General features: G+C 40.1%; 2 protein-coding genes across 5 annotated transcripts in view; one reads left to right on the forward strand and one right to left on the reverse strand.

The window, feature by feature from the left end:
• LOC307162295 (uncharacterized protein) overlaps positions 1–17,696 on the reverse strand; it is a 236,559-nt gene that overhangs the window by 11,080 nt on the left and 207,783 nt on the right. Inside the window, exon 1 of one of the 3 annotated variants that reach the window (XM_079877524.1) lies at positions 8,379–8,549. The exons of the other annotated variants lie outside the window; for them this stretch is intronic. The gene's annotated coding sequence lies outside the window, so the exon portion shown is untranslated. Of the gene's footprint in view, positions 1–8,378; positions 8,550–17,696 lie in introns of those variants that run through there. 3 annotated transcript variants of the gene reach the window in all.
• LOC307162235 (uncharacterized protein) lies at positions 8,642–16,211 on the forward strand. 2 transcript variants are annotated; one of them, XM_079877445.1, is made up of 11 exons: positions 8,642–10,470; positions 12,122–12,239; positions 12,467–12,692; positions 12,800–13,076; positions 13,936–14,113; positions 14,226–14,302; positions 14,397–14,577; positions 14,790–15,038; positions 15,145–15,316; positions 15,399–15,547; positions 15,680–16,211. In XM_079877445.1, the coding sequence occupies exons 1-11, from the start codon at positions 10,186–10,188 to the stop codon at positions 15,835–15,837; spliced, it is 2,070 nt and encodes a 689-aa protein (XP_079733571.1). In that variant the 5' UTR covers positions 8,642–10,185; the 3' UTR covers positions 15,838–16,211. The 2 variants fall into 2 exon arrangements, with proteins under 2 accessions (XP_079733571.1, XP_079733570.1); XM_079877444.1 differs by having other exon boundaries at positions 9,892–10,470; positions 12,122–12,197.

Raw genomic sequence — 17,696 nt, forward strand, 5'->3', positions numbered from 1 at the left:
ACAGAGTGTGACATATCACAACAGTGTCAGTAGAAATTTCACATGCTGAAAGTCTAGATTGACCGTGGCTTTAACTAGTTTTAAATGAATTATGTTTGAGAATTATCTGTGTCCTACATGTTTCACTCAACCCTGTTACTAAAAAATAGGGCATTTCTTAAAATTGTGACAGCCAAGAAGTGATATGACTTGTAGAGATCGACCGATAATGGGTTCCCTTTCGAGGCGGTAACTTCAACATTACGTCAGCATAACGTATATGGGAACTCCTCCCTTCTCCACTTTCGCTGAAATCTTATGGGCTAACGCCAGCTGGGGACAGCTGGCCAATTGACGCGAAGCATGCAAATACTGACAGGTTCGTGGGCAGTATAAAATGCATGGGCGCGACAATTATGTGATAATATGTTGCGCAGATTGAGTGGCGCGGGTATAAATACATAAGTAGATGCACACACCAGTTGCCTTTCGCTTCGGAGCCGAGCTTCATGTTCGGGTCTTCTGAAGAGTGTTGTTATACAACGAGCGAGTGTGTCGGCACTTCTTCTGGAAGTCTCTCTTGGTGTTTACAGTGCGAGTGCAGCGGTGAGCGTGCTTTCGAGCTCTCAACTGCTGTTCTCACAGCACCCAAATTTCTGTTTGTTTGTCTGACGGTCGGTTGAGGGCGAGAAAGTGAGTGCTTCACTGATACGGGCTGCACCATCCCTGTATCAGTGTTGCCGCGGTCATTCCCCTGTGTGCTCTGGCACTGGTGAGAGTTTTTCACTTCCTGAAAGAGCAACACAGGTGCCTTTGCGTCTTTTTCAAGATGTTATTCCGCCCGTGAGTTTCTGGATGCGGTCGTTCCCTGTCTCTGTCTGGTTTTGTCAAAATGGTTGCATGTGTTTGGGCTTAAAGCACGCTGAAGCAGCTTTTGTGGACAGTTCATGTTCCGATTGCGGGAATATGACTGTCGCTATGTTGATATCGAGACTTGCATTTGTCCGCGAAGTGCTAGTCCCCATTACCACGCCCTGCCCTCGGGTGCCTTGTGGGATGGGTGATAGGAAGATAGTGTTTGATGTCTCGACCGGTAACCATTCCCTGTGGGCTCCTCACTCCTCCCTTCCACCATAGCCGGTGGAGTCCCCCGAGGAGCGTGCTGGTCCATCTGTAATGGGTGGGCCGACCGTTTCACCCGGGGCTCCCCTAGAGGACAGGATGTCGATTGCAGCATTGGAGGGTGAGCTGGCCTCTGGAGATGACGACTAGACTGCGTTATCTCCCTCTGGGAGTGTAAAGTTGCCTGAGCCGGATCCAGAATTGTCAGCTATGCGGAAACGGGCCGCCGAGGCTGTCGGGCTCGAGTGGAACACCCCACCGTGTCCTGCACAGTCTCGGTTGGATGATTGGTATATCGGGGTGGGCCGTGCTGGTTCTCAGCCCACCGCCCTAGTACCCTTCTTTCCCAAAGTGCATGGAGAACTAACTAGCTCATGCACGGCACACCTTTTGCTGCCGAAAAACGACCTGAGTGGCTCTTGCCCCCTTGCTACCATTGATGGAGGAGCGGTGAAGGGTTATGAGGCTATCCCTCCAGTGGAGCGGTCCGTTGTGACCTGTGTCCAACTGCCACTGCATCTTGGACGGGGGATCCTTGTCTCTCCTCACAGACCTGTGAGCTCGCGTCAGGCTTAACGGTCAGAGCTTACAAAGCTTGCGGGCAAGCCGCTTCCTCTTTGCATGCCATGGCGTTGTTGCAGGTCTACCAGGCCAAGACACTCATGGACATGCACAAGGGTAATCTAGACCGGGCGCCCATGAGTGAGCTCCGCACTGCTGCTGACCTCGCCCTCAGGGGCACGAGTGTCGCAGCGTGCGCGGTCGGTCTAGCAATGTCCACCTTAGTGGTCCAGGAGTGCCATCGTTGGCTCAGCCTGGTTGAGATGGCGGATGCAGACAAGGTTCGGTTCCTGGACTCCCCAATTTCCCAGGTTGGGTTGTTCGGCGACTAGGGATGCAACGGTACACGGTAAAATCCCGGACCGTTCGGTCAGCCCTGCACGGGACAATCTACCCTCGTATCCCGCGGGACTTCGGTTTTGCCATTGAGTTCGCGCTGATCCTTTTAGTTTTTGCTTTAGGCGCCGTTCACATATCGCGCCTAAAAACGCGTAGAAAACGCTAGGCGCGCCGCGTTCTCCTTTTTCCAAAGCGCTAGGGCGGTTGCGCTCCGGAGGCGTCTGTCGTTGCTAAAGCAACCATCAGCTGCGCTCTGGGGTGGGTTTCCCGAAAGCATCGTTGGCCAACTATGGTCGCAAGTTCCGTCGATACCAATAGAGTTCAATGGACATTGCGATGAACTTGCGACCATAGTTGGCCAACGATGCTTTCGGGAAACGCACCCCTGGTTGGTTCTTGTCACGTGACCTACGGTGCGCTTGCGGCATTCTGAAAAGTTGAGAATTTTCTCCACTGCTGGGGACATCGTTAGTGCCAACCGGCCTCGCCTTGCACCAGACAGTGTTGATAGACTCATCTTCTTGCACAAGAATCTCTCAATAGTGGATGAGTAAATAACATTGCACTTTGTATCCTGAATGCAGTATTTTTTTATTATATTATTTTGCTCTGCTTTTTTTTATTCAAAGCACAAGCTAATTTATGTTTGTTAAAGGTAAAAGTGCACTTTTTCTTTCACATTGATCACTTCATATACCGGTTATCAAGGTTTGGAATTGGGATCCACTTGAATATTTTTAAGTGTGTTTGTTTACATTTTGTATTTCATAAGTGATAGTTGAAGAGGTTGTATTACTTAGTGTTGTTCAGTACAGACTAGAGTGTTAATTTATTCCATACATTGATGTTCTTCCTACTGTGACGTTCTGTTTATGCTCATAAGAAAAATAAAACATATTTTTGGGATGAAATAGCAGTCTCTTTCTGCACAAAACATGTACCGAAATCGAACCGAGACCGTGGCCCAAAAACCGAGGTACGGACCGTACCGTGGGCTATCTGTACCGTTGCACCCCTATCGGCGACGCAGTGGAGAGCTGCGCCCAACAGCTCTCCACTGCCCAGGTGCATACGGAGGCCACCGACACATCCTGCCCCGCGGCCCGCTGTTGCTTCCACCCTGCTGCCGGTGGCAGTTCCTCCGCCTGCTTGTCGCAGAGGGTGTTCCCCTGCCGCTGCCTCTGGTTCTACCACAGCCTATATCCAGGCCCCAGCGTAAAGCCAGCAGCAGGCAGACTGCCCGGTCTGTCTCAAGCACTGCCAAGCCAGGTGGCAAGTGTCAGACGAAATGTCCCTGAGACAGGCCACCCAGGGATGGGTGGACGAGCTCTTCAGATGGTTACTGTTCCACCACTGGCTCCCCAGAGTCTAGTGGTACCCAAATTGTCAAGAGAGAAAATTCCTCCGTCCCTGGGTCCCAAGAGGGCGAGGCTGACGGTGTATGACCCTGTAGGACAGCCTTGCACCCCTCAGCCCCCTCTTGTTCGCCATCCGGCAGCAGGGGGTGCTCGAGGACCCGGTTATCCGCCTTCTCATGCATCCCCTGTTGCCCCGTAGAGACAGGTAATTGTATAAATACGGAATTAGATGGACGCACCAGTTGCTTTTTAGCTGAGGAGCCGAGTGGCCCCCAAGTCAGCAGTGGTCCAGCAGTAGTGGCGAGGGGACTACGTACTCCGTTCCCTCCTTCAGGGAACGGTGGGTTGCATACGCAAACAGGACATTCCCTTTCAGTCGAGAACATCAGACGTAGTCGACGTCGACTGAATGGGGATCTATTTGAAAGCGCCACTAGTGCTGCCACCTTCCAGTGCCTAGACAGAAGCCTCCTGATCCCCCCATGATTTAAGGCAGATAAAGGACAGGGATTAGGCCAGGGAAGTCACTGCTGTTCCTACAGGACCACTGGGAAAGCGTTCCCTGTACATGGAAGGAAGGCACGCTGCGGAAGCCACATCCTGCTCACAGGGAGATAACATGTGGAGAATACACATATGGACTGGGCGAATTGACGGGCAGTAAAACATAGGAATGTCACTGGGGAGGCTCCAGCCTTTAACCGGGGGGAGCTACTCACCAGACAGTGACGGCGGAAACTCTGCCAAGGGAAGAGAAAGTATACACATATGGGATCACCGTGGGGATCTCAACATATGGACCCAGCCTAGCAAGCCTAGCACAAGTTCCACTAGTGCATACGAGTGGTAGGCCTGGCTTCGGACACTCTGCCGCATCCATCGCCGGAGGGTGTGGAGGAACTCGACAGGGTTCAGTTTAAGAGGGAACTCTACTGGAGCAAGAATTGCGCACTTATCCAGTCCATAGGAGGGGAATGGCGCAGCAAGCCGACACTTTGAACCGGGCTCAAGTGCAACTGGCTTCAAGAGAAGGGAGCAACGCTTCGAACATGTGTGTCGCCCAGCCCCCAACTCTAGAATATCTGTCAGCAAAGCACACAGTGTAAATGCCTAGGCGGGAGCACACACTCACTTCAGAGGAGCTCACCACGTAAGCGGACACGTGCATCTCGGAATTGAACACCAAGATGAAGGCAACCACCATTCAGTGGGCCAACGTCACGCTGGGAAAAAGCCTTCCCTGGGCAGCAGTGGATCAGTGGTTCATGTATGTTGTCTACAAACCGGAAGGTTGGTGGTTCATTCCCCAGTTCCACCTGACGAGGTGTCCATGAGCAAGACACCTAACCCCAGCTGCATGGCGCCTTGCATGGCTGACACCACCGTCGGTGTATGAATGAGACAGAGTGAATGAATGGGTGAATGTGAAGTGCAATAGACCTTTTTCACAATAACCGGAAATACGTAATCGTTGTGGAAGCGGAGTTCCTGTCAAGCGTCAACATATCAGAAAAACATACCGGGCAAGAGAAAATGGATCAGAGAGTCTTTACAACTTCGAAAAAAAATTAACTTGTCATGGTCCAGTTGTTGATGACTTTGTAAAATGGCGTGGTGATGCTTAATTGCCTGCAGCTGAATGTATCCACCAAAGATACGACTATTGATTTCAGAACTGAAACTCATTCCCTGGAGGTTAGTGAAGTAAAATAGGCTATGCAAGCTAGTCACCTTTTAAACTAATGAAAAGTTTCATTTAGATTTTAATGTTCAAAATGTCTACAGGATAAAATAAATGAAAGTACTGGTTACATGATGATGTGTGTTACAGAAAAAAAAAATGCCAGAAGATGCCACAAAACTTGCCAGAAGTCATGGTTTAAGGGGTTATTAACAAAAAAAAAAAAAAAAAAAAATTATAATAATAATAATAATCTTGCCCCCCCAAAGTGAGATATTTCAATGGACCAATGATGATACCATGGTCATTGAACCAGGTTTTGGTTCTTTTGGCAGTGTGGATAGGTGCAAAACCTGCTGGAAAATGAAGTCAGCATCTCCATAGACGGCTGTGTTGAGTGGACAGCACAGTGGACCAACACCAGCCGATGACATGGCTCCCCAAACCAACACAGACTGTGGAAACTTCACACTGGACTTCAAGCATCTTGGATTGTGTGCCTCTCCATTCTTCCTCCAGACTCTGGGACCTTGGTTTCCAAATGAGATGCAAAATTTGCTCTCATCAGAAAAGAGGACTTTGGTCCACTGTGCTTTATTAAATCCAGAGTCAACGCAGCCGTCTACCAGGACATGTCCAGAGCACTTCATGCTTCCTTCATTTTCCAGCAGGATTTGCACCTGCCCACACTGCCAAAAGAACCAAAACCTGGTTCAATGACCATGGGATTACTGTGTAATTACTGTGTGATTTCATGTAATATTCAAATTTTCTGGGATTTTGATTTCGTGGGTTTCATAAGCTGTAAGCCATAATCATCAAAATTATAACAAATAAAGGCTTGAAATATCTCACTTTGCATGTAATGAGTCTATAAAATACATTAGTTTCACCTGTTAAGTTGAATTCTTGAAATAAATCAACTTTTTTATGATATTCTAATTTTATGACCAGCACCTGTATATGTTCATGTTCCATAAAGGGGATGCTTGTTTGAAGAATGCCATTTGGTGGCATAGAAACCATTAGCCTATACTTGCATTGATTAATACGTTTTAACTTCTGCAATGTTTGAGGCATATTTAGGTACAGCAGCTGTTTCAATATTTTGCATGCTTTTATGTTGGCATAATTTCAGTTACATTTTAGGCTATGTAGTATTACATTTTATTTATTTATAGATTTTTATTGTATTAACAACTCAACTGTATGTGCACTCTTAAAACGGGTGTGTTAAAAACAACACAACCTGTGTTATATCTTAACACACCTGTGTGTCTAGTTAAGGACAACACATTTTGTGTTACTTTTAACTCAACCAGTGTGTTATTGTTCTTAACACAGTGAGTGTGTTAAAATATTTAACACACTAATGTGTCATAAATCACACAATTTGTGTCATAGATGTCATATATGTGACCAATTAAAACACTCTTAAAATGGATGTGTTAAAACAACACAACCTGTGTTATATCTTAACACACCTGTGTGTCTAGTTAAGGACAACACATTTTGTGTTACTTTTAACTCAATCAGTGTGTTATTGTTCTTAACACAGAAGTGTGTTAAAACCTTTTACACACTAATGTGTTATAGTTACACAACTTGTGTCAGATATGTGTCACATGTGACTGTAGTCGGTGTGTATTTGCCAGAGTCACTTTCTGTGTTTTTACAACTGAGTGTTTGGATGAACACTGAAACGTATTGTTAACTTGTGTTTATGGAGTCCAGTGACGTTTAATAAAGAGTTTGTTTGAACATTTGGATGGTTTAGACATCATGAATCTACATAGACAAGCTCTTATTGAGAATTAACAGAGGTTTAGATGTTGATGCGTCACTGAATGTTTTATTTGAAGTCACCAGAATCGTGATTAATGGCTCCTTTATTTGAGCTCTTGACCCTTTACTCTTCTTTTAGTTTTTTTCTGGCTACTTTTAATGTATTTTAATAAAATACATTTGGCAAGAGATAATATGATCAGATGTTTCTTGATGATGTCATAATGAACAAGTGCTGATCTGATCAAGTTTATGAGTATATGGATGGTGCGCATTTAATTTATTTATGTGCTGTTATTTATAGCAATCTTGTGACACTACATCATGCTATCCATCATATTAAAACATGTTTTCCAAAAATTGTAATCTGCAGCAGAAGCTAGACAAATACAGACCTCAAGAATCCGCGTATGAATCTCAACAATGGTGACAAACGAAAAGCTTCATGCCGCAATGCATGCTGGGAGTCATGGATGAGATGTGTATGGTGGCACCCAGCATGAATTGCGGCATGAAGCTTTTCGTTTTTCACCATTGTTGAGATTCATACGCGGATGCTTGATGTCTGTTTGTTACCATAGTCTGTAAAGTCCTGTACGAACGGTATTTAAAAATAATTTGAAGCTAATTGTAATATGATAATCCTTTTAAAAGTACACTAATCTTTCAAATATTTAACTCTTGCTTAGCTTAACATTTTTACATGTTCATAGTGATAATATTATTATCTGAGCATGTTTTTCTCATGATTATTTCTGCTGTTTCAAATGTGTTCAAATAAACACACTTTTACAGCAATCAGAGTAAACTAATGTTAAAGAGTCAAGGGTCAAGAGCCCAAATAAAGCTGACACTAATCACGATTCTGGTGACTTTAAATGAAACATTCAATGAATCATCAACACCAAAACCTGTTAATTCTCAATAAGAGCTTCTGTAGAGTCTGACAGAAATAAAGTTAATCTGGTTATTAATAACAAGTGAAAGCAGCATTTGAAAAAGACATTGAAAAAGAGGCATGATGTGATTGGCTGCAAAAAACACCCATTAATCTTTAAGTTTTCATGAATTAAGATTGAATTTATTTATTTGAATGTATTGTTTTATATATTTTAGAGCATTTTATGGGATACCATATAAAAATACCTATAATTTTTTTCATAAACACAAACTCTCCTCCACCCAGTGCTATTCTATCCAGTTACATTTTAACACACATTGTGTGTTAAAAATATACACAACACAACATGTGTCAAAATACCATCAACACATGCTGTGTGTTGTTTTTTAACACATCTCTTTTAAGAGTGTGGAGTCCCTTTGAGTAGAAATGCATATTGCATTTTTTTTGTTGTTGCAAATAAAAATCCCATAGTCCGTAACTACTACAGTTTTAACTTATTTTAATATATAAATTCAGTTAAATCGTCAAACATTTGTATGACTTGCCAGTGACTTGCTTAACCCAAGCTACGACTCGACTTAAATTGCTTTTAAAAGCAGTGACTAGACTTGCTTTTCACAAAATTGACTTAGACTTGCTTGAGACTTACTTGTGACTTGCACATGTGTGACTTACTCCCACCTCTGAAATAACACACGCAAACTCGCGGCGGCTTCTGTCAACAGAAATCTCGCGCTTTTACCCGGAAGTGATCGGCGCTTCCAGATTCTTGACCTCATGCGGTCAATATTTTCGCCTATGAGAGGTCCGTCTGATGTGTGACGCGAGCTTAGTTCCGGTTAGATCTGTATCCTAAAGGATTGTCCTTAGTAAAGGCTCGCGCGCTGTAAATGGCTTAGAGATTGTGTAAATGCGCACAGAGCGCGTTTCCTCTCTGTTCATTCGAAAAGTTTTTTCTTACCAACGAAAGCTCACAGAAACGTGAAAATGGTCTCATTTGAAAGGTAACATCCTAAACTAAAAGGTGATATAGATTATGTTTGCGGCTGGCTGAAGCCGTCATCTGAGCTGGAATGTGATACTTTTCTCTGTTATTCCGTTTGATTCTATTTCACTGTGCGATTCTTTTGAAGATATTTCGATCTGTGATTTTCTCACAATGAAATAAACTACATCTGGGGGTGGGCGATATGGCAAAAATATAATATCACGATTTTTTTCAGGAAAATCACGATTCACGATTTTATCACGATTCTTTTTTATGTTGGTTTTACTATTTTGTGACTGAGCATTACAGCCAAACTAATGTCCATATTTTAAAAATAAAGCCTTAGGTAACAAAATATAATATAAAAAAGAATGGCAGACAGGGGCGAAGTCAAGATAAAAATATTTGTCATTATTTTCTTTGTTATTAAATATTAAGATCAAAGATACACATTACACATACACAACTTAATATACAAATTAAATAAACAGTGCTTTATGTTTTCAGTTACAGTAGGTGTATTAGGCTAACAGTAGCACTGAAGAAAGTATTTAAATGAACAAATATGAAAATAAAACAGACTTCACTGTATAAATTATACATTGATACTTATTAAAGCTACTATTAAAGTTATCAGTCAAGAGCAGTGAATGATTTTCTCTTTGCATTTTGTTGTTTTATTAACATTAAAGGAATAGTTCTCCTAAAAATTCTAATTATAATAATTTACTCTCTCAAGTTGTTTTAAACTCGAATAAGTTTCTTTCTTCTGTTGAAAATAAAAGTTATTTGAAAGGATGTGGGTAACCAAACAGAGTTAATGTCTATGACTACCATAGTATATATTTCTCCTATGGAAGTCAATGGGGACCAGCTACTGTTTGGATAGCCACATTCTTCAAAATATTAATATTAGAAAATATTAGAAGGAAATTAATACAGGTTTGGAACAACATTAGAGCGCATAAATAATGAGATTTTTTTTGTGGGTGAACTATCCCTTTATAGGCTTCCGGTAGTGGTCGACACGCGTTCACAGAGATGGATGCTGGCGTATGACGTAGGACGTAGCGTAGGAAGCGTCGTGACGTAGAACGAACGTAGAGTTTTGTTTTGCTCTGCTCTCTGGCTGCTCTGTCACGTTCATGTTTGCCCCACACTAACTGACATTTGTTAAAGGGCACCTATTATGCAAAATTCACTTTTACATGGTGTTTGAACATAAATGTGTGTTGGCAGTGTGTGAGCAAAACCACCCTAGAATGATAAAAATCCACCCAGTGGTTTTTTTACAATCTCAATAAATCATAAGCACTGTCTCAGAACGAGCTGTTCTAAGATTGCTCTCACTGTGACGTAGAATTGCGCAAGCCCCACTGACGTGGTTTGATTGACACTGTGGTTTTGGCATAGACCCCGCCCTCGGTGATCTGTACACCATCCTCCATTGCTTCAACGACAGCCGGTAATGTCTTCTAAGAAACATAAGTGTTCTGTTGTGGGATGTAATAATGTACATAGTAGTTTTCACTTACTTCCGACATCAGAGCCACTGAAAACGCAGTGGATGGATTTTATTTACGAAGGAAAGGCGCCACTTAAACTTCCAAAATACGTTTATGTTTGCGCAAATCATTTTCTGACTGACTGTTTTGTGAACGAGGGTCAATTCAAAGCAGGTCTTGCTTCAAAGTTAATCCTCAAGTGTGGATCGTTGCCTACTGTTCGCGATCCAACGTCACCTCCAGAAGAAGTAAGTGTATTTTATGATTTTTGAGCAAATAGTCATTTCAATCAATGTCAGCCAGTTCAACAACAAATGCATCTAAAGTTGTTGTCGTCGTCGTAGGATGTCTGTGTATATAATTTAAACCTTGTTTGTATAGTGTGTAATCGGGGTGTAACGATACACCAATGCCACGGTTCGGTTCATATCACGGTTTTGGAGTCTCGGTTCGGTTCGGTTCTGTTTGCTGTGGGGGCAGGGTTCATGGCAGGGCACCAGCCATAATAACACTAGATTAACTTTTAACTTAATAAAAACAACAACAACAATAATAATTTAACTGATTAACTTTAACTTTATTAACTTAACTTTATACAGTGGCTTCATGTTTTCTTTAGAGCAGTTAGCACACCTGAGTTAACTCAAATGAAATAAATGCCTCCACTGACTAGTCAGAATAAACTGCACACCTGAGTAGGGTTGCCAACTTCAGAAAAGTAAAATGCGGGACAATCGTGGTTCTTTATAGGAAAACAAGGGACACTCAAAATATTTGTACTGTAGCCTATCGCACAATGTACATCATTTCAGTGTCTGCAGACAGTTAAGTATATGTTTAAAATGTTATCAGGCAAACACATTTGCTTTGCTTAACCTATTTAGCCTATGTACAATTTAATTCTAAAAATAATTGTAATGTCATACAAACAAAATGTCACATTACAAACAAACCACCATTAAAAATAACAGCATTTATCTGAAATAGAAAGCTTTTTTTAACATTATACATAGGCCTACAGTTCAAAAGTTTGAGGTTAGTAAGATTTTTTTTTTTTTTTGGGAAAGAAATTAAAGAAAGTAATTGCCTACTTTTATTCAGCAAGGAGGATGCATTACATTTATCAAAAGTGACATTACATTTATAGTGTTATACAAGCTTTCTATTTCAAATAAATCTCTTATGATCTTTAACCTACATTCTTCAAAGAATCTTGGGGGAAAAACAGCTTTAAACATTAATAATAATCAGAAATGTTTTTTGAGCATATTATTCCCTCAGGTAGATTACATGTTTTCTTGCGTGGCTGGATGTTAGACTCATGAACAATAATCACGTTGTTTGCATTCGCCAAAATTGATTTGCCGAAATCAAAACGTGGACAGTGAAAAGGAATTAACCGTTGGCACGAGACGACTCCGGGCTTGAAGCGGAAGCGACCAGACGGCAGAGGATTACGTTCGCAAATCAAACAATGATTTGTCTCAAAACGATGATTAAAAAAAGCTTTGATATGTCATCATATTGGATGATGACAGGTGTCGGTGAACATTCTCAAGTGTCGTGATCAGCACTGCTGCTATTGCTGTTGTATCAGTCAGTGGTTGTGACCGGAGGGTCTTCAATCTCAATATGCCGCGGAGTTGCCATCCTGAAGTGCGTATAAACTCCCGAGCATGATCGATCACCCAAATCACGGCAGGGCGCGTTCGGTTCGACATGAGAGTATCGCGGTTCGAACCGTGGCTGTTGTATCGCGGTTTTTCGATTCGGTTTGAATATCGTTACACCCCTAGTGTGTAACCACACGTTTATTTTATTTTTTTAAAGATATTGTATTAAAAACTGTGTATGTTTTCTGTAAAGACAAGACATCAAAATTGCTATGTTTATACAAAGGCCAGCACATCGACACGAAGCTGTAGAACGAGGGATATTGGCGTGCAGACAGAAACATCACAGCTATGCAGTGTTGGTACACAACTGTCAATGCTTCAAACACACCACAGGAGTATCAGTATGTTGATGTTTTTAACTATGTTTATATTATATAGTATGCAATATAATATTATATAATTGTATTAACTGTATTTTTATATGTAAATTTCGAAATTCATTTTCTGTAAAGTTGCTTTAAAACAATGTATTGTGAAAAGTACTATACAATTAAATTTGAATTGAATTGAATAGCCACGATAGAGAAAGTGAATCTTTGCTGAAACTTTGCTGAATTATATATTCCAGGTGTCCAGACAGAGACAACATTGTCAAGTTTTGATGTTAGCACAAAATTAGTTTCTCATGCAGCTGTTGCGTCTTCCACGACTTCATCAAAGAGACCTTGTCTGGACCTTGAGGAAGATGGAGATATCCTACAGGAATGCTCTTCAATACTAACAGCACGAGAGACTGATGTCACATTTAATCCTGCAGAGGCAGACACATCAATAACAGAGCCAAAAGACTTGTCGTAAGTTTATATTATATTTTAGAAAAATGTTTGTTTTAATTATAGCATATCTAATTTTTATGTAGTGCTTATATACATTAATGTTTTTTTTTTGTTTTTTTTTTCAGAGCTCAAGCATCCAGCCCTATTCAAAACATCTGTAAATATATTGTCTATGAGACCTGCATCATGGAACTGTTTGAGGTGTGCCCGGTATGTCATAGAAGCTGTCATATAAGATCACAAAGGATTGGAACATTTCTACGTGTTGAACAACTCTGCCACCATTGTCAGTTCTCACGGAAATGGAGCAGTCAGCCGATTTTGGGCAGTACTCCAGCTGGAAACCTTCACCTTTCTGCTGCTGTGTATCTCAGTGGTGCTTCATTTGTCACAATTGAAAAGGTATTTGTAAATGAAATAATTTATAGCTTTGCAGTTACATTAGGCCGTGAGACAGAGGGTTGATCGGTACCATTTTGAGGGATTAAACCGCATGGTGATTTTTGTGTAGGTATTTGACCCTGTATTTGAAAAATGTGTGATAGCATTAGATTCAAGGTAGTTTTTGGTTACGGAGGACGATTTTCAAACATATGCAAAGAAAAAGGATAAATGAAATTTGTATAGGAGTTTGTATAAGAGTATTGAGTTTGTATAAATATTGTATTTGTATAGTATCAGAGAAGCATGGTGTATGATACACTTGTCTTCTGGCATTCCCTTCTCCTTTTCCATGTTGAAGTGGACCACCACTTAGCCTGAAACAGTATAAAACATTTGATTATCACACCTCCAGAAAAGTACTAGCACAAAATTCTCAAGTAGAATTCCGCGAAAAAGTCCAAATCAGAAAAAGCATGGGATCAAAACACAAAACAAAACAGCCATATCACCATAAACTGTTGTTCAATAGAACAATAAACGATTTTCAACTCAAAGTTTCTCAGCGCCCCAGAGGCCTAGAAAGGTGGTTGACACATCATTTTAAAGCCCCGACACTGCCTCTTCCAATGCAAAAACAAAAACCGTTTGGATTATAGAAGCATTTTTCTCTCTTATAGTCACTGAACACCTTACCTTGAGATAGGATGATTGATTGTGTTGATTGATGAGATCAGTGATCAATTTCACTGATGAGAAATCAGTGTTTGGGGTCCCGTCTCATGGCCTACATGAGACTAAACATTTATAATGTAAAAAATATTATGTTTATTCATTTATTAATTTACTGTTTACCAACTTTTGTCACATCTGTTGTCAGATATTTGCAGCTATGAAGTTACATCTTTTCAAGTACGACACCTTTCGTCGTCATGCACAAATGTGCATTGAGCCTGCTATTGTTTACAAATGGAGAAACTGGCAGGATGAGATGCTACAGCTGTTGGCTCAAAGGGAAAAGGTCATTGTTGGAGGAGATATGAGGGCTGACTCACCAGGTACACTGTGGGACAAATTTACATTGTTTTTTTAGAAATAAAAAAAATAGAATTTGATCTTCTAGACAAGGCACATTGTGTAATAAGAGATTATGTATTTTTGTTTTTGAAGGGCACTCTGCCAAATATGTTAGTTACACAATGATGGACCTGGAGACAAACACCGTTGTTGATGTACAACTCGTCCAGGTAAATGAGCAGAAACCTTTGATGCAACGTCCTGGAAAACTTGTATATTTTATTTTAAACGCAAAAAACGAATTGTATTTTGATCACTTGTCAGAGTAATGAAGTGGGAGGAAGTTACCACATGGAAAAGGAAGGTTTGAAGAGAGGTCTTGACTTTTTGGATGCTCGTGGTGTGACTCTGGACTGCATTGTGACTGACCGACATCCGCAAATACAAAAATTCCTCAGGGAACGCAATGTCAACCAATTCTATGATGTCTGGCACGTAGAGAAAGGTAAATACCTTACTACCATCATATAATTTTCTAGATTTTTACAGACTAATAATTGCGATGAAACTGTATTAGCGGATGATTATGTGTTAGTGGAGCATTTATTTATATATATATATATATATATATAAACACCACCATTACATTATATGTAATGACACATTGCTCTACTTATTGTGAGTGTTGTCATGTTTGTATTTAATTGCAATCTCCAGGAATTTCAAAGCAGCTGGAAAAAGTGTGCAAGTTGAAGGGTTGTGAGAAAATACGTAAATGGTTGCATAGTATAAAAAACCACATCTTTTGGACTGCTGCATCATCAAGCAGTGGACCTGAAAGAGTGGCTAAATGGACATCTATGCTAAACCATATGCAAAATAAGCACACACATGAAGACAGCAATTTTCCAGCATGTCTACATGGACCAGGGAGAAGTCGAGACACAAAAAAGTGGCTAGCTGCTGGTATGTAGGCTAAAGAAGCAATAGTTACTTTTAAAAATATGTATGCAGATCATATAGCTTGGCTTTTTTTTATTTAAAATTACATATCATACTTCCAATAATTTAGGAACGCTGCCATATTTCAAGTTGGAGAGAGTTCTCTCCAACAAGAGAATTTTGAAGGATGTTGCCAAGCTAAGTCCACACTTCCAGACTTCTTCTATCAAGGTTTTCCACAGTGTAATACTACGGTTTACACCAAAAAATGTGTTTTTTACATTTCTGGGAATGTTGTGCAGGTAATGTTATTGTTGTAAAAATAAATTTACTTTTACATACACTGTAGACATTGTATGTTGAACATGTATTTATTGCTTACAGACTATACCTGGCTGCACTACATTACAATGAGAATGCCGGGCGTCCTCAAGCCACAACAGCAGCTGGTCGACCGGTGTTCAAAGTGACCTTTCCAAAGGCCAAGAAGGGAGAATACCGGGTCAGAGAAGTGAAGACACAAGCAACCTTCAGTATGTATAAAAGGAGTTTACTTAACAAATTTAATACAAATGTACATATCTTTTTTGCATTGTTTCTTACAAGCTATTTGAAAACTCAATATTTTACTAATTAAAAATAAAATAAAATGTTATATTGCACAGGATATGTGGATGACCTGCTGGACCTCATATTTGATAAAGTCTTTGTGGACCCTGCACCATATGTGGATGATGTTTTGAGGATACCAATACCACCAGCATTGTGTGCAGAGTATGACCGGCCAGAGAAGGAGGAGGCCATCTCTAGTATCTCGGTTTAATCAATAGGTGGTCGAAAACCTACATAAGTGCCCTGGGCATCAGGAAACTCTCTTTGAATCCTCAGGACCACACAGGCTGGAATCACAACTCAAACTTTTCGTCCAAGGAAACCCCAGCACCAGCTCACAAAACTCCGATAAGCTAAAAATCTGTAACGACTAACGCACACACACGGGCACATTCTCAAAACAGGGTTCAAGGATTTTTCTGTTTTTTTTTTTTTCTTTCAAATATCTATCATTTGTTGTCTGGAGTTGAAATATTTGATATTTAATTGATCATGGTTCAATTTATTTTTGGAGGAATGTCCTTTTATTAAAATTATTTTATTTCTAAACTTATTTGTATAGTTCAGTGTCTTTATACATAATGTAAATAAAAAAAAAAAAAAAAAATGTATATGCAAGTTGTTGTGAAATTATTTAAAGCCATAATATGTTTTGTTTTCCCTATAATTTCCTTTGAATATAACCTGGGAAATATTAGACTAAAAATTCAAAGATTTGTAATATTTAGAAGAAATAGACCTTTTTCTCTTAAATGTGCTAATCATTAACACTCACTGTTGTACTCCACGAAGTCGCAGGGGACCATAGTCAGCCCTGTAAATGTTAAAAGCGTTTTGTAACGAAAACACATTGAAACAAACTGGATCCATTCCAGGATGGTCTACCATACATGATGGAGTGACTTGAAGTTGTTTCATCCGTCTTGTAACCTTCGATACAACAAATAGCGTCAGACAGTTTTATGTCACGTATTATTTTTTGCAACAATTACAAATGTAAATACAGACACCCATGCTAAAGTTGACTAAAAAGAGGAATAAAAAATCATCTTTTGGAAATTGAACTTAATGCCTTATTTTAAAAAAAATAGGAAAAATCCAACCTTTAAGGACACCAATTTTCTTTGTGAATGAATAATGTATCGTAAATAAATAAATGTTCTTCCTTAAAATACAGGGTGCATAAGTTTGGACACCCCTATGTTAAATTCCCATAGAGGCAGGCAGATTTTTATTTTTAAGTTTTTTTTTTTTTTTTTTTTTTTTAGGATACTATGCATCCTGATAAAGTTCCCTTGGCCTTTGGAATTAAAATAGCCCCACATCATCACATAGCCTTCACCATACCTAGAGATTGGCATGGTTTTATTTCAGTTAGCCTAATAGCTAGTTTGATTTGCATTGAGAGATGATCTTATGGAAAGTACTCCATGCCAATCTCTAGGTATGGTGAAGGCTATGTGATGATGTGGGGCTATTTTAATTCCAAAGGCCAAGGGAACTTTATCAGGATGCATAGTATCCTAAATTTTTTTTTTTTTTTAAATACTTAAAAATAAAAATCTGCCTGCCTCTATGGGAATTTAACATAGGGGTGTACACACTTATGCACCCTGTATTTTAAGGAAGAACATTTATTTATTACCGATACATTATTCATTCACAAAGAAAATTGGTGTCCTTAAAGGTTGGATTTTTCCTAATTTTTTAAATTAAGGCATTAAGTTCAATTTCCAAAAGATGATTTTTTATTCCTCTTTTTAGTCAACTTTAGCATGGGTGTCTAAACTTATGCATAGCACTGTAAATTAATACCTGTTCTATCTCCCTGCAGCATATGTTTTCTGGTTCTGTATAGCCATCTTCTCACATTTGCCACATAAGCACCTGTACGACAAGTAATGTCAACATGACGCAACAGGTCCCTCGCATAAATATAATTTTGTTTGTATGTAGCAAACGTTATCACAGTATTTGTGTTTGTAGTTTAAAAAAATTACGCGAACGTTATCACAGTTTGTATGTGTGTGTTGCCACATGTGTTGCACTTCCGGTTTGAGGGCGGAAATT

The sequence above is a fragment of the Squalius cephalus genome (genome assembly GCF_949319135.1).
Source record: "Squalius cephalus genome assembly, chromosome: 1".
Taxonomy (NCBI): Eukaryota; Metazoa; Chordata; class Actinopteri; order Cypriniformes; family Leuciscidae; genus Squalius; species Squalius cephalus.